The sequence below is a fragment of the Balaenoptera physalus genome (genome assembly GCF_965194825.1).
Source record: "Balaenoptera physalus genome assembly, chromosome: 2".
In the NCBI taxonomy this organism is placed as follows: Eukaryota; Metazoa; Chordata; class Mammalia; order Artiodactyla; family Balaenopteridae; genus Balaenoptera; species Balaenoptera physalus.
In genome coordinates, this window is record NC_138883.1 from 83,880,278 (window position 1) to 83,907,338 (window position 27,061).

A 27,061-nucleotide genomic window follows, 5' to 3' on the forward strand; every position below is an offset into this window, starting at 1 on the left:
CTCTGTTGAGCTTCCTCCTCCCTGCCCTGCCATCTGCAGACTTCCTCAGCATGGTAATCTGGGGCACTTGTAGACTCACTTTGTTTGTTTCCCTCCTCTCGGGATAACAGTCCTCCACTGGTGGTTGTCCAATGTCTGAAAAACACTGTTTATATACTTTGTCTGGTTTTCTAGTTGTTTAAGGCAGAAAGGCAGTTGTTACAGTAGTTACTTCTTCATGGGAAGATTTGTAAGTCCCCACTACTAGTCTGCTTGTTAGTCACAAAATCATAAATGGCCCTAAGTCCTATCGATCAAGCCCCTTCCAGAGCAGTGATTGTTCCTGTAATATTACCAATAGATGATTGTCTAGCCTCTGCTGGATAATTCCAGTGTCGTAACCCACTGCTATAATGATTAGCAAATTTTAAAAACTTGAATCAGAATCTGCTTCCCCAAATTTACATGCACTGGTCCTAGTTCTGCCCTCCAGAATGGTCAAAATAACAAGTCTAATTCTTCCTCCTTCTCTTACTACCATCACATAAATTTTAGGAGACCACTGCCATGCCACTTTAAGTGTCCTCTTTTCTGGTTTAAACATTCCAGTTACTTAAGCCATTCCTCATAATGTGATTTCCAAATCCTTGACCCTCCTAGTTAACCTCCTCTAGACACACTTAACTTTGTCAATGTCTGTCCTTAAATGTGATACTAGAATTCTACAGAGTGCTGTAAGCATGTTCTGACTACATGAGGAGGGTCTGTGCCCTCCCTCAATCTAGATAACATATTTCTCCTAATACAGCCTACAAGCGAACTGACTTTAGCAACCCTGCAGTTCTTTTGGCTCATCCTGAATTTATCATCAGCTAAAACCCACTGGCCTTTTCACAGTCCTTACCACGTCTGACCAGCCTTCTACAATGAGGCTTGATGACAGGACTTCACATTTATCGCTGTTAAATGTGATGTTGTTCATTTTAGTACATTGTTCCAGCCCATCCAGCTCTTCTGACTCTTCTGCCTCTGTTAGTGGTGGGTCAATACCATCATCTTCATATTTGAAGAGCAAGACATCACTTCATTCACCCACTTAGCAAGTGCATTATTAAGCATTCACAGTGTAGGAGGGATTGAATTTAGGGCCACCATGGATGCAGGGACATTTAAGCCACAGGCCCTGCTGTCAAGGCTCCTATAATCCAGCAGGGAACAGAAGACATTCATGCACGATTGTGAGCTCGAAAATGCTCAGTGCCATGAGAGTCCAACAAGAAAGTTCTCTGAGGTTTCATCAGCCTGAGAGGTTACTACAGAGGTAGCAGGGAACTCTTCAGAATGGAGGTGGGATTAATGCTGGACCCTCATGGATGGGCAGGATATAGGTACGTGCTAAAAAGGCCTTTTAAGCAAAGGAATAGCAATGGTAATGGTAGTTCTTTCAGTAGAATTGTCCCAAAGATAGAGGCAGGCCAGCAGAGAACTCTTCTGGTATTACCCTGATTAGTGAAGGGGTTAAGCATTTGGGGTGAAGCAGGATTGTGGAGGAGGGCACTTCAGCAGGAGAGAATGGTTCTAGCTAGATCAAGGAGAGCCAAAATGCCTAACCAAGGAATTTGGACTTGATTTAGCAGTTAGTGGGGGAGCCAGTGTATGTTTTTGGACAGAAGGGGACATCAGGGTGTATGTGAGAAAAATTCATCTGCAGGGATATGTGGCATGGAATGGAGTGAGGGAAAATTGGAGATGGGGTAGCTGAGGGCAGAATATCAGGCTATCCCAAGCCAAGGCAGGGTGTTGGCCATGGGAGTGAAGATGAAAAGATAGGCACTGTAAAAGTGGGATGACTGGACTAGGGTTTGGAAAGGAGGGGGCAAGGAGTTGTAGAAACCTTGGTGACTGACCCGAGGATGTTTAAGAGGGAAAATATGTGAAAGAATCAAATGAAATAGGAGCTGGTTCGTCTTGGCCTTTTTTTTTTTTTTTTTTTTTTTAATTCTGTCACCTATAATAAGCTATTCTGATCTAGACCAGGGACCCTCGGCAGCCGCATTTTGACATTTGGGGCTACATACTTCTTTCTGGGGCTCCTGTCTTGTGCGTTGTAGGATGTTTAGCAGCATCCCTAGCGTCTACCCACTAGATGCCAGTAGCGCCCCCCTCAGCTGTCACAACCACAGGTGTCGCTAATCATTGCCAGCTGTCCTGTGGGGAGCAAAATCACCCCCTGTTAAGAGCCATCAACCTAAACTGTTGACTTAGTAGACTTACTATAGTACTCTTCAGCCTGTTGGCTTCAGAAATGATGGATCTGTTTCATTCTTTTTAAGGTTAAGTCTTTTGAGAAGGAAAGGCAAACAGAGAAACGTGTGCTGGAGTCTGATCTCGTGGACCATGTTGTGCAGAAACTGAGGACTAAAGTCAGTGATGAGAGGACTATCAGGTAACTTAGTAAACAAACGCCCAGAAAACCAGCTGCAACTGCCTATCTAGAATTACCATACATTTATTTTAAAAGTCAGTTTGATCCTTTTGGGAAATAAAGATGGCTCAGGATAACTCTTATTGAACCATTCTGTTGCTTCTGAATAACTCAGAAGTTTAAGTATATGACCCCCTACATAAGACTAGTCATAACTGACTTTCAACATTTATCCTTCATAACATGTCAAAAAAAATTTTATCATTTTGAAAAGCCTAAGGAACCAAAATCTATCTGCCATTATCTTATTTGGTCTGTTAATCAGTGAATTTCAGTAGTGTTTTGTCAGTGGTTTTGAAAGATCTAATATTCTGGGAAATTATAATATTCTAAGAAAAGATCTCACATACTCATCATAGGAATGCAAATTGGTTCAACTCTCTGGATAGGAATTTAACAAAGTTAAAAGCCTAAAAACTAAAACTTAAAAAAAAAAAAATTGACCCAGCAATTCCACTTTAGGAATTTATAGTAAAATTATTCCATAGGGATATGTACAAAGATGTCTATCAAGGCACTGTTTATAATAGCAGTTCTCAAACTTTTTGGTTTCAGAACCCCTTTATACCTTTAAAAATTATTTGAGGACCCCAAAGAGCTTTGTTTATGTGGATTATATCTATCAATAATTATGTTAGAAATTAAAATGTAAACATTTTAAAAATACTTATTTTAAAATAACAAACTCATTATATGCAAACCTACATAACATTTTTTAATGGAAAATAACTATTTTCCAAAACAAAATAAATGTAAGAAAGAGTGGCATTGTTTCACATTTTTGCAGATATTGTTAATGCATTGTTTTACATTTTTGTAATCTCTAATGCTTTAGTAGAAGAAACTACATTGTCTTGTCTGTTTCTGCATTCAGTCTGTTGTGATATCACACATCCTGTAGTCTCTGGAAAAGTCCATCACACATTAATGAGAGAATAAGAATAAAAAGGATAGTTAACATTTTAGGATTATTGCGAAAATAGTTTTGACGTTGCAGATACCCTGTGAAAGGATCTCAGGGGCTTCCAGGGATCTCTGGACCACACTTTGAGAATCTCACTTATAATATCACAATATTATAGAAGACTGTTCCAATTACAGTAAATACAGTGAAATACTGTGCAGCCTTTAAAAATGATTATTATGGTAAAGCTGAGTTTATTACAAGGAAGGATGTCCACAAATAAGGTGTATGATATGATCCCATTTTTGTTTCAACCAAAATGTATAGCCCATACATAGAAAAATGTGTGGAATGATGGACCAAATTTTTAAATTATAGTTATTTCTGGTTAGTGGGATTACAAGGGATCTTAATTTCCCTTAAGCTTTTCTATATATTTGTAACTCCTGTATTTACGCTCATAATCAGAAAATACAGTACTCTACTTTTTTTTGGCTTATATCCGTGATTCGCAACCAGCAGCAGTTTTGCCCTTCAGGGGACATTTGGCCATGTTTGGAGACAGCATTTTTGGTTGTTAAACGGGAGGTGCTGCTGGTATCTAGCAGGGACCAGGGATGCTGTTAAACATCCTGTAGTGCAGAGGACTGACCCCCACCCCAACAAAGAGTTACCTGGCCCAAAATGTCAATAGTGCCAAGACAGAGAAATCCTGGCTTATATAAAATAAATGTTCCTGCTTGCTTCTCCGTCCCCGGCCCCTGACCCTACCCATATGCACCTAGCTTGACGACATTCACCATCAAGCTTTTTCTAAGAGAATATAATGTTCTTGAAGTCACTAGGTATTAGGATTAAGAATCCAAATCAAAGGTAGAGGTTTAGAAGGAAAAACAAAAAATAGTCAACTAACTAATAGTGACTATTAGTAATAGTACAGGCAAACATCATTAAGACGCTTCACAGGCCAGATGGGATTTAGTTTTAGCAGGGAAAGGTTTAAAATCTTTCCTCCATGTGAATGTTTATTTCCCTGTTTTCCCAAGATAGAGTGCTGTTATGTCTCTCAAAGGCTATAAATTAACTCAGTCTTTGAAAGAACATCCATTCAACAGCTTTTGAAAGAATCTCATTTACTAAATGTTCTCCTGTGGGTGATCACCAAGGTTGCTGCCATAATGAAGGCGGGGCATTGCTAACGCTTCCTTGTATTGTGAGGGGAGCAGAAAGAACACCCATTATACTGCATTGAAATTAGCTTCTTATGTTGAGCCAGTACTTCACACCCAGCTGAATAAATCAGAACGTTGTCTCTAGAATGTTAATTTGAAGTGACAGCCTTGATAATTTTTATTTGCTCTGAACCAAAAGCATAATTAAGTGCAAATTTTTTTGTTTTTGTTTTTCCTCCACTAATAACCAATATTTATTAAATATTTTCATATTTAATAGAAAAAAGCCTCCCTCTAAGTATAGCTCACTGTAAATTATCTGTGTTGTTTTGTCTTAATGACTGTTTATTCTAATTGTTTTTGTTTGCTTGTTTTTAGAGAAGCTTCCGATAATCTTGCAGTACAAAATCTGAAGGGGTCATTTTCTAATGCTTCAGGTATAATTACTAATTGTAAACTAAACGTAATAATGCTTGTGTGTGTGTGTGTGTGTGTGTGTGTATGTGTTTGCTGTAAATACTTATGACTGTGGCTAACTCACTGCATCAGAAATATACTCTTAAAGTAGCATATACACAGTTAGTTATACCAAATGGAATTTATCCCTTTGAAACCCACATTCTAGAAAATGATAAAACCACTGGGAGTTTGGTGACTCTTTTGGTCCTGATATACCTCTGTCTTATTTTTGCAAGTGGTTTAATCTTCCTTTGATTCAGTTAATTATATAGGTCAAATGTGGATACATTTTCCCCATATGGAAGATTGAAGAAAAGCATTTTGAAATGCCTTGGAGAAAGACACTATATATATTTGTTTTCATGAAAGCCAAGAGGGAACAGTGGTGATAGTTACGGCTTTAGTTTCACCACATCTGTCAACCTGACTGAAAAAGAAATGTCCCAGTGAAGTCCACGAGAAGACATACTTGGCTTTTAACAGAATTGGGTCTTCTGGGTTCATTTCTGTTAGCAAGCTTTGTGCCACCATCAGATTTCAAATGCTTTGAGGGATTTAAAGAAGTATTAGAGTTTGGGAAATACAGTTTGATTTTTTTCTTAGGTTCATGAGGTTTGGCTCATACTGCCTCTCTATGCCTTTGTCACCTCCCACCTGAGGAGAGAAGGCTGGTGATCTTGACAGAAGTATCAGAACTGCTGGGGGTTGGGTGGGGTTCTGGACTCCTTCTGGTCAAGTGCAGGCAGTTGCAGAGATAGAACACAAAGCTCAGACACAATCCAGTCCATAGAATCACTCCCGAGTGGATTCTAATCATCTCCGCCGTCTCTGTGGTGTGTTACAGAAAGTGGGACCAGATGAGGCCATAACAGCTAAAACTCTCTGTTTCAGGTTTGTTTGAAATCCATGGAGCAACAGTTGTTCCCATTGTGAGCGTGGTAGCCCCAGAGAAGCTGTCAGCCAGCACTAGGAGGCGGTATGAAACTCAGGTATATGGTCAGAGTTTCCTTGGCTTTCTAATGTGAGCTACAAAGGAGGAAGAGAACAGAAGAGGAAAAGAAACAGTTTCCTGGAAATGTTTTTCTTCCCACTTCCTGAACTTGGTGACTTCTGAAAATTCCATCAACACAAAGAATTTCTGGTGCCAGGATTCTGCCCCATTTGTCCTCCAAAGCGGCGTCAGTGTACACTGTGGGCACCTAGATGCAGCTGTTGTCAGAATTACTGGATCCAAACAAAAACTTTCTGATCCGGCTCTAATAGCAGATGGGGTTTGTTTGGTTTTGTTGTAAATAACAAAGCAGAAGAGATCTACCACAAGACTTGGGGCAGGTTTCTCACTGCATACATGTTTTTGGTATCTGCTCTTTGCCTGATTCTGTGCTAAGTGCCAGGTAAAATAGAAAAGACGTGGCAGGGCCCCAGTCCTTGAAGAGTTTATAACCTCCAAAGCATATGCATTATATAGTTGGAAAATAGAAGGAAATCAGTAATAGGATGCTGAATTAGTAAGTACACTGAATGAGTGTCAGAGTGTGCTACAGACATGGGGGAGAGACAAAGATCAGTGTTTGCATGGATGATCAAGAAAGGCTTCGTGGAGATGATCCCGGAAGGATTTAAATAGGCAGGGAGGGAAGGTGAGGGTGTTCCAAATGGGAGGGACGGTGGGAAGGGAAGTGCAGGACAAGGCTAATGAGCGCAGGTGGCACACTGGCCTCATCTGGGAAGAGGGTATGAAGAGAGCAGTCATTATCTGGGAATGTAATTAGATTGAAATACAAAAGATCAAGTTACCCCATTTTGTTAGCTTTCCTGGCTGTTTCTCAGGATGTTGGGTAGAAACTTGTTTTTCCTTTCTACCATATTTCAGTTCCACATTCTCATTGCTGTCACTGTCCCCTTTTTCTAAATTTAGCTTAATACTAAAATCTCCCTGCTTCCACATGCACTATTTCACAGTACTGAGCTTTTATTAGGTTCATTTCAAAATTATAAAGAAATAAGCAGCTAGGTGGATGAGTAAGCAAATGATCAAGGTAGGCTATAAAAATCTCATTTCCCCTGAGATTATAATAGGCTAGACACTCATCTTACTGAGGTGGATTAAGAGCAAGTCCCTTATATAATATTTGGGATCCCTTCTAGGCTTTGGTTTGTCACCTGTGATTGTTTCCTAGAATAAGAAATGAAAACGGCAAGAAAGATGGCTTGGTTTGACAAGTTCTGAATTCTAACATGCTTTCTTCTTGTTAGGTACAAACCCGACTTCAGACCTCCCTTGCTAACTTGCATCAGAAAAGCAGTGAGATTGAAATTTTGGCTGTAAGTCACTTTCTTTAACTTTTTGAGGATGGCTTTTGTCCATACTGTCAAAGTAGTTTCCTCAGAGGTCAGGGCTTTTTTTTTTGCTCAGTGTTAGCAGCATTGGGATGCAGGCCCGTTTCTCCTAGTTTCTTCCTCTGAAAGATTGGGGGGAAGGGGACAACAGGAAAATCATCATTTTTCTAAATGTTTCAGGCCTTTGCAGATAGCAGTGTCAAACCTTTGGGGTGTGATGTGTGGGGCCTGGGAGTATTAGTTCACCAGTGCTGAGATCGCATCACTGCCCAGTTCAATAAGCACGGGAGCATCCCATTCATGTTGCTCCGTCCGAAGTGACACCACAGGCACAAGTCAGTGTGTGCTGCCCAGGTTCCCTGACACGATGTACATTTTTGTGTATCAACAGGTGGATCTACCCAAAGAAACAATTTTACAGTTTCTATCATTAGAGGTAAGCAAGATGGACTCTTCTGCATTATGGCCTTTAAAATCCCAAAGCCGTTGATTTGCCAAAAGAAAGTTGAAAATGGCATTATTTTCTTAGTGATCTTAGGTATTTTTCTGGCAGTTCCAGGAATTTGGTAACATTGTTCCTTTTATGTGACATATGTATTTATTACTAAATCAAATTTTGAGGGAATCACACTTTTCTAGTGACTTTCTTTTAAATTTCAGAGATGATTTTAACAAACATCTAGTGCTTTTACTGTGTGTCAGGCTCTGGCAGGCCTTGTTCTAAGCACTTTACAAATATTAACTCATTTAATCACAACAGCCCCAAGGGATACGTATGTTACCTTCTTACAGATCCCCATTTTACAGATAAATGGAATCATTCTACGTTTTATGGAGAATCGGAGGCAGACAGGCTAGATATCTTACTCAAATTCACCTAACTAGGAAGTTGCAGAGCCAGGAATATGAACTTAGGCAGACTAGTGGAATCTATGTTCTTACCCACTATACTATGCCGCTTCTACAAACCTTCATTCCAACTAGGGAAGCTCATTTGCAGAACTAGAACTACATGGAAGATCTTTTCATAAAAATTAAATTTAGGTCCTTTTTCATATGCTTTTTTTTTTTTAACAGGTACATACCCTTATTATCGAATAGCCTAATTGAACTTTAAAAAAATGTAAATACCTACCTTTGCTATAAGAATGTTCAACTGTAAGAATAACTACAGGTGATTTCTGCAACGTCATACCAAAGAATGCTTTTGTCTATCCAGAGAGTTTAGTCACAGATTAAGTTAGATGAAAAATGAACTTTGCCCCAGAGCTAACATTTCATACTACGTTTTGGTTTTTTTTTAAAGGTTATTCTCCATTTATATAAAATATTGGCTGTATTCCCTGTGCTGTACAATATATCCTTGTAGTTTCTTTTATAAGCTGACTTCCCCCTTCCCTGTTTCCCCTCCCCACTAGTATTCTGTTGTCTGGTAAATAAGCATATACTGGGAATTTACTGCTTTATGAGCCACTCAAATGGGTATATATCAGAGGTGGTATCTCCATTTCACAGAAAGTCAACAGTTGGCAGAAATAACTGGTATAAAGTCACATGAGCACACTGGGGCTGCAGCACTGTTAGTCAGGATCTAGTAAACTGGTCTTGTAAAGAAACTCGATGCTTCAAAGGAAGAACCCTAGCAGTCTCCCCATTAGTTCTCTCTCCCTGTAACTGATCTCTTCAGTATACTTAAAGGTGGAAATGGCATTGACATTTCATCAGTGACCCAGAAAAAACCAGTTTTAATAAACCCTAGTATCTGTTAAGTCTTATCTATTTTTTTCCTAGTGGGATGCTGACGAACAGGCATTTAACACAACTGTGAAGCAGCTGCTGTCACGCCTGCCAAAGCAAAGATACCTCAAATTAGTCTGTGATGAAATTTATAACATCAAAGTAGAAAAAAAGTAAGTTATCACTTAGGCATTGCAGGTTTCAACATGGGTTAAAACTCAGAGAGGGTTTTTTTGTTTTTTGGGGTCTTTTTCCCAAGGAGGGGTTTTAAAGTGACAAATATCTTATTGTCATGTTGAGGTCAGATGGCTAATAAGCTGCTACGTTAGAACTGCAACTGGTAATCAGGACTGTGAATCACAGTCATGATCTTGTCAATAACAAAACGCAGTGGTCCCAGTAGCAGCTATCCCAGTTTTTTTTTTTTTTTAATTACTCATTTTCTGAAGGGTTCTTTTTTTTTTTATAATTATGAATGGGTATGAGTTTTTTCAAATGCTTTTTCTGCACCAGTTATAATTTTTAATCACCCAGGTAACTCCTAGAAACATTTAAATGAACAAAAACAAGTGTGACTACTTTGTTTTATGTCCCCTTGCCAGTTGTTCATGTTATCATCCACTTAAAAGGAAACAACAAAGCCTGTGAGGTGAATGGTGGGCTCCTTGTGTAGACCCTTATACTGTCTATACTGGACCCTTGCCAGTCACAGCTTCTGTAAAACTTATGTAACATTTTTAGTGACTGGCCTTCCATATTGTTGTTGATTACACAAAACTCCTACAGTTAAGTATTCTAAAAATAATTTATCAACTCTGTTCTCTACCATTATACTGATCCTGTCTTCTCCCTTCTTTTGCAGGGTGTCTGTGCTGTTCCTGTATAGCTACAGAGATGACTACTACAGAATCTTATTTTAATCCTAAAGAACGATCATTAACATTGTTCAAACAGACAGAAGCTTATACTATAAAATGTTGTACATTCATTGTAATTTTAAATTAGCTTTACGTTCTAAGAAGCTGTCCTACAGAGTTGAGCTTTGTAGGTTTTTCATGTGTAATATATTATAAATTTATCTTTTGAATATAATAAATGTTTTCATATATCTGTTGCTTTTTAATTGCAAATCTATTAGCACTAAAGGTTTTGTGGAGCTAGAACACAAGAAAACAGCCTTGTTCTTCTCAGCCCTATATACTGAGCACATGAAAATGTCCAAAATAAAGGGCATAAAGAAATCAAATATCATCATTAACTTGGAATCTTTATTCTTGATGATTTTGTAATAGGCTTATCCTTAGTTGGTTAAGCAGACTCTCATTTCGCTAAGAGAACTCATTCAAATTTGCTAAAGGAACTATGATGATAAAATTATACAGCCAAGTTGGGAAAAATACCCATGAAATAACACAACTTTTTATAAAATTGTCAGGTTTCAATTCCAGTAACTCATAAGACAGGGCCTAAAGCCTATTCATAATCAGTCATTCCAGAATGAGGAGCTATTGCCAGAAACTTTCTATGGGATGGGAAAAGGAATAAAAGATGGTCAGTACTGATAAATACAGGTTTAATGATACAGTGCTCTTCACAGACGGCTACAGAGACTGTAAACTATTATCCAGAAACATACAACCATACAACACAGACCACTTAGCCAGATATAAAATAAACTGGCTTCTTGTAACTACCCTGTAAACACTGCAGCCCTTCTTCCATCCAAAACTGACCCTAATCTCACATGAAAACAGTTATTGTAGGGGAATGAGAAACCCAGCTTTGTGGCCAAAAGTAAAAACCAAAGGAAAAATAGCAATTCAGTGGTTAGCTGGTGAAGGCGGGAATCTGGTGCCCTTCACTGCGCTGCTTTGCTCTTCTTACTCTTGCTCTTTTTGTCCCTCTTCTTCAGCCCATCCATGTTAGCTCTCAGTAGGTTTGAATAAGCCTAAAAGACACAGAGCATGACCTTAGTGGGAAGAGTTGCACATTGGTGGAGCATCTGCTGTGCTTCCGTAGTGGATTTAGGGTAGCCAAAATCAGAAAGCCTATCTGATAAAGCATATAATACCATGGGGATACTTGTATCCTAAGGAAAATGGTGTAAGGAAAACACCCTCACGTTATAGCAGCTTCTGCAGCACCCACTAGTGAGTTGCACGTTTTTTACTTCTTTTTTAAGCAAAAATGGAAAACTACAGGCAACTTCTTATTCAGCTATACTATACATAGAGCATATCTGAAGCCTAAGACAACAAAATCTAGCTAAAAAGGACAATATCAGCATTGAAAGTAGAATTCACAGCAGCCTGGCAGCTTTTACTTGTAAACTACTGGTAAGACATCACAGGAGAGCAGTGAACCTAAATAGCAATCTTAGGCCAGTGTTAATTATTATGCTGACTCTTGCCCTGAGAAACGAGACACAGAGAACACCAGACACTCACCATCTGAAACTTATTCACTTCTTTGGAGCTCACCTGGAAAAGATTGGGGAAAAGGTCACCCCTGTTATCCACATAGGAATCATCTGCCTCACCCAATAGCAACTCAAAAGCCTCGTGAAGACAACATCCTAATCTTTAAAAATATTTCTTTCCAATTGCAGGGGTCATAATACAGTAAAAGCTATTTTTCTACTCCACTTTCCTCTGCCTGAGGAACAAGCAAAGTAGCTCTGCACTTTGAGAATTGTACCAAGATGGGAAAGAGGCAGAAGTGGGCTCCTTAAGAAGCTATGCTTCTTGCCTCTGTTGAAATCTCTTACACACATGGCACTGACTTTTTCTCAGGGTTCTGAGAGACGTCAAAGGACTTAATCTTTTGTGCAAGATACTTTTAAAGTACTCCCTCCCCACCTTATTTTAAACCTACCATTAGTTCAGGCGCATTTAAGCAAAATGCAACCTACCACAACAAAAGAAATTCTACCTCTGAAGATTCCTTAGTTTTCCGTATTTCATGGCACCCAACTTTATTTTTAAAAGCCACATAAGCTTGCTTTACTGTAAAAGTCTTCTCAAGATAACTGGTAATGGGAGACATCAACTAATTATGGCATATATTCTCATGAATATCCTATGCTGATGTGATTAGAGGGCAGTCTGGTTCTGCCCCAGCAGAATAAAGAAGTATTCATTTGGAATCCAAGCAGTCTCTTGCTTGGCCATATTCAACCCCCACTTTGAAAGGGAATAATACTAGGACTCTTGACTAAATCATATGCTCTCAAATACAAAGACTAATATAATACATGTTTGGTACATGAACCACAAAGATAAGTGAACAATCAGCTTAAAAGTAAAAGCCATCTGATACCAAGAAACTGTTCACTGAAGGCCCAGCACAGTAAAGGAATAAGGAATCAAATATGCCAACTGCTCCTTACCGTGCTACTCTGAGTAAGGACCAATATGCTAATTTTATTTCTAACAAGTGTTTGGCTTCTACCTTCTTCGTTTTAATTTTGCTTTTGGGTTTTCTATTACTAAGGTAATAAAAGAAGACCTTGATCCCAAAACAGCTGGAGAGCTACACACTAGGCTTTATTTAATAACTTAAAAACAAAACAAAACAAAAAAAACTGGTTCAGATATACCCCTCAAGTTAAATTCAAGTCTTTAAACTCCAAAATTAGGAGTATTAGGAATCCAACTCACCACAGTGCTGATCTTCTTTTTCCCGTCAGTAGCTCTTAACAGACACTTGTTGTCTGAGGGCTCAAAGCCCTCCACAGAACCCTTCCTTGGAATGGGTTTAGTTCGACCATCATCTGCATGAAAAATACATCCTGGTGAACACAGCCACAGACGTGGTTAACAGGTAGACGAAGAGTTAAAAAGTAGGAGAAAGATTCCAAGAGGATACCTAAGCCACCTCCACTGATCTAGTTCTGTTAACCACATTATCTGCTATTACAGACGCCTTGCCCACACTTTGGGAACCTACTTGCCACTTCCACGATGGGAACACTGTAATATCAAAGCAGACTAAATCTCAGTAATCACGGCGCGGTTGGGGATCCTTGACAAAAATACGAGCCCTGACATGCTTGGGGCCCACTGGAACCGGAACTGACTTAGGTGGCTAAGTGCTGGGGGCCGCACCAGCCACAATCCCCAATACTCTCCGGCCCCTCAGCCCTGAATGTGCCAGTACCAGGTGGAGGAAGGTACGGGAAGGCGGGGATACGCGGCAGACAGACTCTGCCTGTGGCTCCCAGTCACTGGGCACCCGGGCCGGGGCATCGCTCGGCCTCCCAGCTCCCTTCCGGCCTTGCTGCATCCACAGCTGCTTACACTTCTTCAGGGTGATGAACACGCTGCCCGACAACCGGCACTTCTGGAAGAGCCTGGTCAGCTCCGTCAGGAACTGGAACACAAGAAGCCCGGCCCCGTTAGGCAACTCCAAACCACCCCCCCCCCACCGGCCCCCGCCTCGTCAAGTCCCAGTCCCTCCCGCAGAAGGAGACAGAGGTCCCGAGCTAAGCCCCAAACAGTATCGGTCCCTCAGCCGGCCAGCTCTGGCTATACCTGCTCACTCTCCAGCAGCACCATCCTGACCCTGCTGCCTCCGCTCCGTCAGCATAAGCCCCAAGCCGTTAGAGCCGGAAGTTTCACCCGGGCTGGGCGGGACTTCCGCTATTAGGTTTCAGCTCTCTTCCACCCAATCCCTGCTTCCGCCCTCTGCCCGCCCGCCCCGCCCCGCCCCGCCCCGCGCCTGCGCTCTGGGGCGCCACCGCCAGTCCCGGGAAGGCAACGACCCCGAGGCCCTGGGGCTGTGCGCGATTTCACAGACAAGCAAATACTCTAACCCAAGCAGTGGGAGAGAGTGAGAGAGCACAGGAAGGATGTGATGGAAACCTATAGTTGTGTATATTAAGCTGTACTGTTGTTCCGTGCTTCAATTTCCTCAACCTATAATAATAGTATCCACTTCACTGTGTGGTTGTGAAGAGCAAATGAACTTACATTAAACACCTACAACAGTGCCTGGCTCATAGAGGGTGCTCGATAACGTTAGCTGTTGTTTTCATTACCACTGTCATTGTAATAAGTTCCCATGGCGGGAACACTCCATGAGTTCTCTCTGAACTCCCCCTCTTCTCTGACCAGGCTGGGTGGCCCCAGCTCTAGTAAGAGGGCCTGGAGCCGGGTCTCAGTTTCACCTCTGGGTTCAGTCTGGAGATCTGGGGTGTAGGCCCTGCTCTGCCAGTAGCCAACTTGAACCCTAGGTCTTGGAAAAGTCAAGCATGAAATCATGCAATGGGTTTTCACTGAGGGTCTCTTAGCCTATGCCAGGCACTGTTGTAGGAGAGGTGGGGGGGCTACAGCAGGATACAAGTTTCTGGTTTCCTGAAACTTGGGTTAAAAGAGTAGTGAGGAAATAAACAGTAAACTAGTAAGTATAGCTTCAGATAAAGAGTGCTGTGCGGACAACTAAACAGGATGATACAAATGAGAGTGACAGGGGGACTACTTTAGGTTGGGGTCAGGGAAATCCCTCTAAAGAGGAGAACTTTGAGCTGAAAGCTAAAGGGACTAGCCATTCAAAAATCTGGGGACAGAGTGTTCCAGACACAGGGAATGGCTAGAACAAGGGCCCCAATGGGGAAACAAGTTGCCCCATGTCCACAAGGCTTGGGGGGTGGGGTGGAGGCGGCATGTGGAAGGAGGGGTGAAGGAATATGGAGAGCTTGGAGAGGTATCCTCTGACCAGCTCATATAGGGCCAATGGCCCTGGTAAATTTGGATTTTGTTTCAAATACAAAGAAAAGCTTCTTGGTAAGGAAGTTTTAAACAGAACGGTGACAATCCAATTTAGCTTTTTTAAAGATCCTCAGTCTGTGGTGTAGATAAGGCATTGTAGAGACAAGGCAGGAAATGGGGAGACCAATTAGAGGGTTGTATTAGCTTCCTATTGCTGCTGTAACAAATCTGCACACACTTAGTGGCTTAAAACAACATGAATTTATTCTTTTACAGGTCTGGAGTTCAGGAGTCTAAAATCATTATTCTTTTACAGGTCTGGAGTTCAGGAGTCTAAAATCATTATTCTTTTACAGGTCTGGAGTTCAGAAGTCTAAAATCAATGTGTCTGCAGGGCTGCATTCCATCTGCAAGCTTCAGGGGAAAAATCTGTTTCCTTGCCCTTCTAGAAGCCACCTTCATTCCTTGGCTCGTGGCCCCTTCCTCACATCATTACCACCTCTTGCTTCCATTGTCACATCTCCTACTACTGACTTTGATCCTCCTGCCTCCCTCTTACAAGAACCTTGTGGTTATATTGGACCTTCCTGGATAATCCAGGATAATCTCCCCATTTCAAGATCCTTAATTTAATCACAAAATCCTTTAAACATGTAAGGTAACATAGTCATAGGTTCCAGGTATTGCGACATAGATATCTTGGTGAAGGGTTGGGGGCTACCGCAGAGGTTATTGCAAAAGTCCAGGTGCTAGCAACATTTGCGATCAGGTTAGTGTATACTTTGAAGGTAGAGTCAACAGGACTCGTACTCAACTGGCTGTGGACATTAAGAGGAAAAGAGAAATCGGGGATGACTCATAGGTTTTTGAATTTGAGCAGTTGGGTGAATGGTGGTGCCATTTACTAAGACAGGAAAGACATGAGAAGTAAATAGTTTTATAAGAGATGAAAAGTGTTTTTTTGGTCTTGTAATATCTGAGATGCCTATTACATATCCAAGTGGAACTATTAAGTAAGCAAGTGCATATACAAGTTTGGAGCTCAGCAGAGAGGTAAAAGTTATAACTACAAACTGGGGAGTCATCTTCATATGCCCATGGAACTAGCACAGACTGGAACGGTCTGGTGAAAACTCCTCCTATAGGGCTGCCAGCACAAGACCACCCTGCAATGACTACCACTATGAATAGCCTCTAAAGAGCCCTGGGCCTTGGTCTCACTAGCTCAGAAGTCAGAGTCCTAGTTGCAAGCCCCAGATTGGCCAATCCTAGATCATATGCTTGAGCCCAAGTCCTGGGGTAGGTGAGGGAGTGACCCTCTGACCCTTTTATATTCCTTGCCTTTCACCAAGACCCACACAACGGAGGATTACAAACAGGTACAGATCCTGGAGAACCAAAAGCCACAAGATAATCAGGGTGCTGGACATTTGGAAGAAAGTGTGAAATCATCAGAGACTGAACATATTTAAGATGTGTTGTCAGACTGCCAGGGAATGTGAGGGTTCACTTGATATTTATGGTCATGAATTTAAGTGAAACCAGTTACAGAGTTGTGTGATCCAAAGGTTGACCTAAATGATGACCGTTGTGCTCTAAGCCTCTATCATTCATTGAACATTGACCAATGTTCTTTAGAGCCATGGGCTTGGTACTGGCGACACCAGGTGAAGGAAATGGCCCTGTGCTCAAGGAGCACAAAGCCTAGAGGCCATGATTCATCTGGGACCTTGTCAGGATTAGCCCTCAATGTGGACACATCTCACTGCTTCCCACGGGCTCAGTCACACCTCAGTTCCACTCAAAAATCAACAGTCATGCCAGTACCCTGTGTGATACCTTAAGGCCATCCCATGACAGAACAAGCCACTCTAGTAAAAGAAATACACAAGTCTGCCAGTTTTAGCATCACACATGGCCCAGTACAATTCAGCTACTGACAGAATGTTCTTTGGGCTTTTTCTGTGGGAAGTGATTAAGAGCACCTGTTCTGTAGTTCAATGGGTCTGGGTTCAGATGCCATCTCTGCTACTTATGTGACCTCAGGCAACCTCTCAAAGTCTAAATCTCTTCATCAGCAAAATGGCAATAATAATAGTTCACAGATGTTATAAAGAGTTTATATTTAAGACCCTTACACTTGCTCAAATATGGTAAACATGGATACTTAAATTTAAATTAATTAAAATTAGATAAAAGAAAACATTCAATTCTTTAGTCTCACTAGCCACATTTCAAGGACCCAGTAGCCTCATGTGGCTTGGATAGTGCGGATATAGAGCATTTCCATTAGCACAGATTCTATTGAACAGCATTACGTGGATGGCATTGAGGCTGACACCTAATAAATGCTCAATAAAGAGTAATAAACAGTGCTATCATTTATAATAATATATAAATTCCATCATTTGGACACCACCATCTTGATTTCTGCCATTATCCAAATACCACCTGCACTATCAGTTAACACTTTTAAGTTGACTCGTTTTATACTTAAACAAGTTTATTTAATATCATTATCATAAATGGAAAACCAGTATTTCTGCCATAAATAAAAGAATGATAAAAAAGAAGTACTATGAAACAAAATAATGTGGCTACATTTTAAAATTTTAGATTTAAAAATTAAAAACAATGAATAAAAGCAACAAGGAAGTGAATCAACTTGTAAAAATATACATCTGAAAATAAATTCCCCGATAAGAAAAAATGGAATTGTTTATGATCAGGCAGGAGTAAATGTAGCTCAGTGAACAAAGATATTGAAAGTTTCTGTCAATAAGATGTGGTTAAATTCTTTTTTTTTAAATTAATTAATTAATTTACTTATTTTTAGCTGTGTTGGGTCTTTGTTGCTGCACACAGGCTTTCTCTAGCTGTAGTAAGCGGGGGCTAGTCTTTGCTGTGGTGCGTGGGCTTCTCATTGTAGTGGCTTCTCTTGTTGCGGAGCACGGGCTCTACGCGCGCGGGCTTCAGTAGTTGTGGCTCGTGGGCTCTAGAGCACAGGCTCAGTAGTTGCGCGCACGGGCTTAGTTGCTCTGCGGCATGTGGGATCTTCGTGGACCAGGGCTCGAACCCGTGTCCCCTGCATTGGCAGGCGGATTCTTAACCACTGCACCACCAGGGAAGTCCCCAAGATGTGGTTAAATTCTAATGTTGTCAAGCACCTGAAATCCTACCTTGCTATCAGGTTGGTGGCTTTTGGTGCCTGGAGCAGAGGAGTACGTGCAGCAGGCAGGTGGGTCACTGTCTCCCAGCCACGCGGCCCACACGGCTCCCGGCTCCTTCTCCCTCACCCCAGGAGACCTGGGGAATGGAAAATGGCCCCCAAACTCCTCCTTCATCTGGGCCTTCAGCAAAAGGCTGCGTAGAACCAAGGGCAACACAGAGCCCCTCAGCCCACAGCACCGGCATCTACCTGAGCCCAAGTGCAGGGCCACCACCGGAAGGCCTGGGAGAAAAAAACACCCAGCGCTCCTCAGCCGTAGTGGCCCAAGGGCCTGGAGGAGTGTCCTGCTTATACCGCCCAAAGCTCTCGCTCCCAAATGCTGTGGTCACACGTGTCCACCATTTCGTTTATTAGCTTTTAATTAGAGCTATAGGGTTTGAAGTGGGATCAAGGGTCTGATTTATTTACAGCTGCAGCCACTCTAATGCAATCAAGCTATGCAGTACCTGGAACATAGGGTGATGGTTATAAACACAGATGCTGCATCCTAGCTGCCTGGGTTCGAACCCCAGGTCTACCTCTCCTTGTCTAAGCAACTGGAGGCAAATTACCTGTTACCCCTGTTAAAAGATAATTAAAAACATTAAAAGGTGAAATCATGACTCTCTTACACATATTCAAGATCTATTTACCTTATCATTAATGAGGGAACCAGGTAGATGCTACAAGTCATTCAAAGGAGACTCCAAAGAAAAGACACATATATAGAACAGGAATATTGAGATCAACTTGTAAACGGAAGCAAATTGACTTTTCCACAAGAGGAGACTGTTGTCCCTCAAACAAACAGAATTTGAGTATCCATAGACAGGATCACTGCACTGCCATCAGTTCTGTACAGTGCAGAGTTGCAAACAAGCTCAAAGGCAATGAAAGGGGGGGCTTCCCTGGTGGCGCAGTGGTTGAGAATCTGCCTGCTAATGCAGGGGACACGGGTTCGAGCCCTGGTCTGGGAAGATCCCACATGCCACGGAGCAACTAGGCCCCTGAGCCACAACTACTGAGCCTGCGCGTCTGGAGCCTGTGCTCCGCAACAAGAGAGGCCGCGACAGTGAGAGGCCCGCGCACCGCGATGAAGAGTGGCCCCCGCTCGCCGCAACTAGAGGAAGCCCTCGCACAGAAACGAAGACCCAACACAGCCAAAAATAAATAAATAAATAAATTAATTAATTAATTTTTTTTTTAAAAAAGGCAATGAAAGGCTCTAATCAGATAACACAGATGATGTGCTCTAAACACTGCCAAGTTTTCCATTGGAAACACCCACTAATCTTTTTTTGCTTATTCCAAATCTACTTAAATCCTTCTGTGCCTCAATTTCCTCATAAAATGGAGATGTCATCCAAGCGCCTCCCTCACTGTGTCGTGGGAAGGAGGAAATGAGCTAAGGTGTGCATTATTGCACCTTAGTCACTGGACTGCAGTTGGCTGTTCCCCTTTCCTGTCTGTCAAGGTATAATAGATTTATTCTACAGAAGCAGATCATGACAACAAGCATGGATCAGTGCCCATCTTGTCAGATATCGTGCTGGTTTGACAGTTTCCAGTTTCTGAGGGGGACCACACCTCAGGTTCTGACCTGCCTCACTGTATGTAGTCCAGTGTGCTGACTTTAAGATCAGCTAAGGATGAAGGAAGGAGGGAAGGTATCAGCAAAACGCAGCAGAAAATGGTGTTGGGTGGGTTTGGGTTCAGGGTGACAGGCTTGAGGTCCTAAGGCCGGGGAGCCCTCCTGAGTCTTGGGAGGTGGTTAGGTCTGGTGGAGACATCTGAGAGAAGGCAGAGGGATGGCCAGAGGGAGGTGGCCACACATATCCTAGAAGTGTTCTAGAAGTCTGGGTCCCCAGAGAGAGAGAATAACCTCCTGATCGCCATGGCAACACATTCCCTGGGCTGAATACAGCCAGACGCTTGGAACTACCAGTTCCTTTATTCTTTCTGTCAGTCAATCAACAAATGTTCACTGTGTGTCTTCTTGGGAGACTCAAGCCTCCAGGGACTTCTGCCCCTGCTTGTGCCCCCAGGATGTAGTCCTGGATTCAGTGTCCTGGAGAGACAGCACGAGAGCACTGGACTGGGGGTCAGGGGCCCTGGGTTTGCCGCTGGTCCCTTACTTTGTGTGGAACCTTGATAGAGGCACCTATCTATAGTTTCCTCTGTGTAGTACCTACCTCGAAGGGTTGTTTTCAGGTTTCAGTGAGATAATCCATGTAAAGCGCTCACAGTAAGTGCCCAATAGATGTATTTAATTTTTTTTTCATCATTATATTAAGGACTTAGACTAGATTGCCGAAGTCTCTTCCACGAACAAATTTATGAGCTACTGCTTCTCTCCCCGCAGCCCCACCTGAGAGCCCTAGGGAAATTTCCAGAGCCCATGAGTGCCAGTGGTTAGCACTGGCCTTCCCCTTGCTCGCGGCGAGGTAGGGAAAGTAGGCAGTGCCACTAGGCCCCCCCTCCAGGCAGGCACCTCAGGAGTGAGAGCGCCCCGCTGGGCCCTGCCTGCAGCATTCCTTGGGGCCGGCAGGGGACGCCCTGACCTCGTTAGACAAGTGCGGCCCCAGGCAGCCCTAGCCTTCCCAGGTCTTGTCCCATGACCTTAGACCATAAAAATATCCAAGGTTATTAACATCATTTTTCAGAATCACTTCTGCTGAGGCTAGAAGTTTCTCTGTAATGGACATTATCATTCATTCAATCACTGAGCATAGACTGAACGAGCACCCACTCATGCCGGCACCGTTCGAGGTGCTGGGGTCACGGGAAGTGGACCGAGTTCTGTGTTAGAGGAGAGACTCCTTTTTTCTCAAAGAATACCTGGCTTATATTTATCGAGAAATGACTAGTGCCAGGCTCATTTCTGGTTGCTTTAACCATTTTCTGGTTTTAACTATATAGTTAAAACCTCCTAGTAGTCTTGTGAGGTGAATGTTGTTTGACGTCCACTTTCTGGCGGAAGACGCTGAGGCACCAAGAGGTGGAAAGATGTGCCTTGGTCACACCCCCAGTAAGAGGTGGAGTGGAGATCTGAACCTGGGCCCACGGACTTCAGAGCCAACCGCCATGCTGCGCTGTCCCTGACCCGGAGAAGAACAGGCAAATGGCGCAGTCTGAGGGCAGCCCAGACTGGAGGCAGGGCTTTCAGGCGTCCAAAAAGGTAGTGGGAAAGGGGTAGGAGACGGTGAGAAGGGAGGGAAGTCAGAAGAGAGGCCAGCTCTGGGCACAGTAGAAAAACCTGGGGCTCTGCTCTCCACCTGTCATCTTTCCCCTCCTCCTTCCCAAGCCCCTGTCCCCCACCCCACCTCCATCCCCCAACACAGGCAAAATCCTGCCTCCTGGGTTCTCAATTCTTGGACTCTAGGCCCAATTCAGCACTTTCTGGCTGTGTTTCTGAAGAAAAGTCACTTCTTTAATCCCTATGAGCCTCCATTTCCTCAACTGTAAAATGGGAATATTCTACTCACACTGCTTTGGTGGAGTGGTACGTGAGAAAGCACGGCAGAAAGGCCGGGTTTCATTGTTATTTTCCCCTCCTACTCAAGCAGTGCCCTGAGTACAAGCTCTCAGTCCTCCAAAACACCTTCCCCTCCACCTCCACCAAACCCGTCTCTCACTAACCTCAGCTAGGTGTGCAGAGGCCACCCATCTGGTAGCTAAATCATGCTAATATGTTCATGACAGATGGTTAGATACGTCACACTCACTCCATTTTTGGAGGCAACTTAGGCAATATTAAACAAAGAAAAGACTCTAATGGTGGGATTTCAGGTGCTGTGGCTCTGGGGAGCTTCAAAGAAATTCCCACTACCCCACAGACTACACCCCATGGGCACCTTGGCCCCCCCTCGCCTGGAAGTTCAGCTGTGTGTAGAATTGGGGTGGCGGCACTCATGAAACACGTGTGAGCTTTAACAGGGTCTCACCTTCTCATCGATGGTTTCCTTCCTTGCTGAACCTCAGGAAGGGGAGGGCCACCACACCCCAGGTTGTACGAGGAGAAACTGAGACCAAGAAAAGCAGGCGTGGTTATCGCTCAAGTCGTCCCAGGCTGGCTAGATGTCTGGAGCGTGAAGACCGCTGTCCTCTTCCTGCCTTCCTCCTCCCCCTACTTTTAAACCATAATTCAAAAAGAGTCATGTACCAAAATGTTCATTGCAACTCTATTTACAATAGCCAGGACATGGAAGCAACCTAAGTGTCCATCATCAGATGAATGGATAAAGAAGATGTGGCACATATATACAATGGAATATTACTCAGCCATAAAAAGAAATGAAATTGAGTTATTTGTAGTGAGGTGGATGGAGTTAGAGTCTGTCATACAGAGTGAAGTAAGTCAGAAAGAGAAAAACAAATACAGTATGCTAACACATATATATGGAATCTAAGGGGAAAAAAAAAAAAGGTCATGAAGAACCTAGTGGCAAGACGGGAATAAAGACACAGACCTACTAGAGAATGGACTTGAGGATATGGGGAGGGGGAAGGGTAAGCTGTGACAAAGTGAGAGAGTGGCATGGACATATATACACTACCAAACGTAAAATAGATAGCTAGTGGGAAGCAGTCTCATAGCACAGGGAGATCAGCTTGGTGCTTTGTGACCACCTAGAGGGGTGGGAGGGAGGGAGACGCAAGAGCGAAGAGATATGGGGACATATGTATATGTATAACTGATTCACTTTGTTATAAAGCAGAAACTAACACACCATTGTAAAGCAATTATACTTCAATAAAGATGTTTTAAAAAAAGAGTTTAGTGCGTGGGAGAAGGGGTCCCTTTATTCATGATGATTAGGGATCCCAAATTTTTAAATTTCCTGCCTGGAATTGAAGGACAGGAAATTATGTAGCCAGAGTTTCTGTACAAATTACCCAGGTGTCCTAACTCCCCAAAGTAACAGATGCTCTTCATCTCTTGGCCTCTGTCATCATTCATCCTTGATTGTCCAGGGAAGCCCACTCCACGGCTCTGAGAGACCAGCCGTTGCAGATTTATATGGGGAAACCTAGACAGACATAGTGAACGAACTCCCTGCCAGACCAGAGCCAAGTCCTGGTAATAACATCAATGAAGCACCGACTTCAGTGAGTCATAATATCAAGCTTCGAGAGGCCTGCAAGATCTTCCTAGCCTGATGCTTTACCTTCTAGTTAGTCACAAGTAAGAAAACTGAGTGAGGCCCAGAGAGGGAAAGTGACTTGCCCAAGGTCACAAAGCTCATAATGGCAGAGTAGAGCCTGGAAACCCTGAGCCCCAGGCCCATGCACTTTCCACTGCCCTTCATACCCCTCTGAATGTCCCGCGTAGCTGTCGGGGAGGCATAGGGCCCTCTCGATGAGCCAAGGGCAGCTCAGGCTGTCTCCTAGCAGGCGGGCTCAGTGTCAAGCTCCGGCCTCCCTTGGGAAGGGAAGAGCCTGGGGCCCATCTTCACACCCCAGGTGCCAGGGATTGAGTTAGAGCCTATAGGAGGCGGCTTCCTGCTTGGCCCTCATCCAAGGCCATTTCACAATGGGGGGAAGAGCGCTGGGCTGAGAGTGCGAGGTTAGTGCTCCCTCCACCTCTACCCCAGCCCCTCTAAGACCCCCTGGGGACAATGAGCTAGTCCCTAGGGAGATGGAGGCTGGAGAGCCCAGACTGGGAGTGTTCTGAGCCGTGCCCTGGGGTGGATAGCGGCCTCCTTGCAGGCGCCTACCACTCTCCCCTTTCCCTGGCCATCTACCTGCAAGCGTTCACACTGGGGGAATCCTGTGTAGATGGGAGGGGGTCCACTCAGGCCAGCCCCGTAATACTCTCATTATTAGTCAGAGGGGAATCTGGAAGGAAGCTTGGAGAGGGGCAAGGCCTTGGGCAGCTTCCCATAAGGAGGCATCATGACTACCAGGCAGAAAATTCCGGGCAGGGAAGCCCAAGTTGTTCTTCTCCTTCTCCTCCCCCCACGCCCCAGTCTGGGGTGACTGCAGTTCACACAGGAACCAGGACAGAGACATTGGGACGTTCAACGAGGATTTACTGTGTCCCTACCATAGGGTCAGCTCTGAGCTCAGCTCTGTAAGGGATCTTGTCTGAAATAGGAGGCAGTGGTTAGGGACCCAAGTTCTCCTGTCTTTAAGTCTTAAAGAGGAGACAAAACAAACCCAGGTGAAATGTCAAACCACAAAACAAGGCAGTGTGAGGTTGGGGCCCACACACTCATACTGGACGGTCCAGTACGGCCAATCGGGGGGGCAGGGGTGTCACCATGCACAAGGATGAGGGGGCCCGGAAAACAGGGAGAAGTTGGCTTTACGGGGATGGGGATGGTGGGAAAGTCTTCCCGATGGGAAAGGGGAGGTGAGGCAGGAGTGAACATGCACATGCAGGGGACGGGATCCCGTTTGCACAGAATGAGGCTGGAAGTGTGCCCGGCCCTGGGCCGCTTCCTTCCTCTGACCTCTCACTCCCTGAACTTGGTCTTCCTCTGTATCCACGGGAGGTCGCTGGCCTAGGCAGGCAGGTGGTCCCGGTGGAGAGCTAGGCAGGGGCGAGCGGGGTGCCAGGGAGCTCAGCCCCTCAGCCGGAGAGCCGTCTGACAACAGGAAGCAGCTGCAGCAGGTTCCAGGGCTGTGCTGGTGTCTGTCACTCTCCTTCTACCCCGGCTGCAGCCCCTGCAGAACAAACTGTTCTTCAAGAAGCTCTGGGGACAGAGGGCCCACACCTGCTCCCCAGGTCGGTTTGGACAAGCCGGGAGCCCAGCAGAGGTGCACCATGGCCCAGCAGCCCCCCTCATCCCCGCCTTGCCTGAGGCAATGTAACACAAAACAAGAGCTTCAGGGGGAAAACAGGTGCTGACTCTTCATACAGACCTCATCCTAGAATTTCCCACGATGTCTCTAGAAATAGGACCTAAACTCCAGATCCCAAACTCTGAGCTCAGTGGGGATGCTAAGTGGTGCGGCTTTGCAGAAAGAGCACTGGATTGGAAGTCAAAGTGCAGCGTTTTCATCTTAATTCTGCCACTAAAAAGCTGTGTGACCTTGGACAAGTCACTTCCCATAGGTGGACTTCAGTCTCCTTCCTTGTAACATGGGAAGTTGGGACTGATGAGCTCTAAGGTGACTTTCAGTTTAAAATGTGAGAGTCCAGTGCTGTGAGGGAGCTTTGGGGTTGCTGTGGTAACTGGTGCTCAGGTAGCTGGGAGAGAAATTAGGATGAGCGTCTGATTGAAGGCTAGATAAAATGGAATGGGATTCAATTTAGGACCTGAGATGGTAGGGTTTTATTTCCCCAGATCCCCATGATAAAGAGAATTGGGTCTGTCGGACTGAGAACACCTCAAGAGGAGCTAATTTTATAGAAGGTTCCCCAACACTTGGTGAAGAGCTATAATCCTTCTAAATAGTTTGAGGTCATCCCTCAGTCACAGCTGCCCACCCCCAATTTGCAATGAGCTGGGAGAAGGGACACGCCTGAGAGCAGAGAGTGGGGTGCAGTAATGCAAGGAAAGAAAGAACCCAGCCCTCCAAATGCTCTTCCCCATATAAGCTGCTCATTAAAATGCCTTCACCTGGGGACCAAGCCTTTCAGGCCACAGTTAAGCTAAAAATAAACGGCTAAGATTCTGGACCTAGGGTATACTGGGAGAGGCTTTCAGAGGGGAAGGGGACTGGAAAAGGGAGAGAAAGGGGCAATCCGGATATCACAGGAGCTGTGCTTTTTCTGAAGCCTGATCTAGGCCTGGTAGCTCAGACCAGTTCCCTGTGGGCAATGATGTGGCAGAAGGCCTTGGGCTTCCTAAATGCCTTCTGGGTCACTTTCTGCAACCCTCCATGTTTGCCTCCCAGGCCTCAGCAGCCCCTGAGGGAGGAGTCCAGTTTAGCTCCCATCCATCTACTACCTGCTCATCGTCCAGTGGTGTGGGGGGCGGGGTGACACTGCTCTCTGGCCTCCCACCAGGTCACCCACGTGGCTTATACGCTGTCTGAGTTGTTTAAAAAGGAGCCACAACCCTAGGCTCTTGGAGGCAGCTTCAGCACGGGGCAGAGTGTGTGGGGTGGAAGGGAGCCTAGAGGGTGTGGGAGAGGGGAACACGCTTGTCTCTGTTGGCCTTTAGTCTGCAGGGCCGCACGCTGCCAAGACCAGTGTTGGCAAAAAGCAAAGGGGGAGAGGATCAGACCATCGGCCAGAACACGCCGATGTGGGGCACTTCCCAACTGCAGCCCAGAGCAGTGCAGACATGGGCTTGGCATGCTCCTGCCTCTGTGTGTGTGTGTGTGTGTGTGTGTGGGTGTGTGTGCACACACACAAATGTACATGCCCGAGAAGGTGTGTGTTTGTTGGCCTGGGTGAACACTGCCCATCACTACAGAGAAGATGCCAAAACTCTGTGTTTACCATCAGGGCCAGTGGGGCTGGGACCTGCAGAGCCAGAACCCCCCAGCCCCTTCCTACCCCAAGACATTGCTTCTCACAGGAACAGAGGAAGGAGAGAGGTGGAGAGGCCTGCAGCAGAGGCTGCTTCTTCAAGGAGAGCTCAGCCAGGCCAGCAGCCCTCCTCGCTGCAATGCAGCCCTCTCCTTCTATTTGTCCAGGAGCATTTAATGGGCAGCTCCTTTGCCTGGGGCACCCTCCTACCACCAGATCCCTTTCCTCCAAACATGCTACCTGGCAGGAGGGCCAGATTTCTGCATGCGAGGAAAGGCTTCAGGACAGCCCTTGTAGTACCAAGTTGCAAAGGCAGTGGGCTTTGAAGGACGGGAAGGATCTGGAAAAGCTGAAACTAGTGGACTAGTGAGCGTGGGAGGCTAGAGAGACATTTCAGACAGGAGGACAGGTTAGGAATGCGTGTGATTTATAGGGAAGGTTGTAAGGAAGCCTCTTTGGTTGTACTTCTGACACATCTCTGACACCAACCGGGAGTCCCGCAGTTCAGTTCAGGGTCAGTTCTGACACTAACGCCTCAGGCTTAGCTTCAGATCCCACAGGTTAAAGGGCAGATTCCCCCAGAAGACTGCCCTTACTTCAGATGACAGGTGCAGATGGAGTCCCCAGGCTACCCATACTTCTGT

At 44.5% G+C, this 27,061-nt stretch overlaps 2 protein-coding genes across 8 annotated transcripts in view; one reads left to right on the forward strand and one right to left on the reverse strand.

Moving 5' to 3' along the window:
* Positions 1-10,184, forward strand: part of EIF2AK4 (eukaryotic translation initiation factor 2 alpha kinase 4) — a 109,221-nt gene extending 99,037 nt beyond the window's left edge. For 4 of the 5 annotated variants that reach the window (XM_082442882.1, XM_082442883.1, XM_082442884.1 and 1 more), the window contains 7 exons: positions 2,313-2,425; positions 4,919-4,977; positions 5,891-5,988; positions 7,256-7,324; positions 7,731-7,775; positions 9,131-9,249; positions 9,939-10,184. In XM_082442882.1, the coding sequence (XP_082299008.1) occupies positions 2,313-2,425; positions 4,919-4,977; positions 5,891-5,988; positions 7,256-7,324; positions 7,731-7,775; positions 9,131-9,249; positions 9,939-9,996 (561 nt within the window). In that variant the 3' untranslated portion in view covers positions 9,997-10,184. Of the gene's footprint in view, positions 1-2,312; positions 2,426-4,918; positions 4,978-5,890; positions 5,989-7,255; positions 7,325-7,730; positions 7,776-9,130; positions 9,250-9,938 lie in introns of those variants that run through there. The other variant, XR_014257815.1, reaches the window with a different exon arrangement.
* Positions 10,185-10,324: 140 nt separating this feature from the next.
* Positions 10,325-13,731, reverse strand: SRP14 (signal recognition particle 14). 3 transcript variants are annotated; one of them, XR_014257913.1, is made up of 5 exons: positions 13,609-13,731; positions 13,235-13,447; positions 12,736-12,848; positions 11,524-11,556; positions 10,325-11,024 (listed from the first exon to the last, which is right to left on the reverse strand). XR_014257913.1 is itself a non-coding variant. In XM_082443368.1 (5 exons), exons 1-5 carry the CDS (start codon positions 13,630-13,632, stop codon positions 10,935-10,937), a joined length of 333 nt encoding a protein of 110 aa, XP_082299494.1. In that variant the 5' UTR covers positions 13,633-13,731; the 3' UTR covers positions 10,325-10,934. The 3 variants fall into 3 exon arrangements, 2 of the variants coding, with proteins under 2 accessions (XP_082299494.1, XP_082299495.1); XM_082443368.1 differs by having other exon boundaries at positions 13,375-13,447; XM_082443369.1 differs by lacking the exon at positions 11,524-11,556 and having other exon boundaries at positions 13,375-13,447.
* Between the last annotated feature and the right edge of the window lie 13,330 nt (positions 13,732-27,061).

What these genes read in the sequence shown, in the direction of transcription:
- SRP14 (XM_082443368.1), bottom strand. Translation starts at nt 13,632, where the DNA reads ATGGTGCTGCTGGAGAGTGAGCAG. An exon ending in TGCTGCTGGAGAGTGAGCAG is followed by an intron (nt 13,448 to 13,608) that starts GTATAGCCAGAG and finishes CTTGTGTTCCAG; the next exon opens with TTCCTGACGGAGCTGACCAG. An exon ending in AAGTGAATAAGTTTCAGATG is followed by an intron (nt 11,025 to 11,523) that starts GTGAGTGTCTGG and finishes TGTGTCTTTTAG; the next exon opens with GCTTATTCAAACCTACTGAG.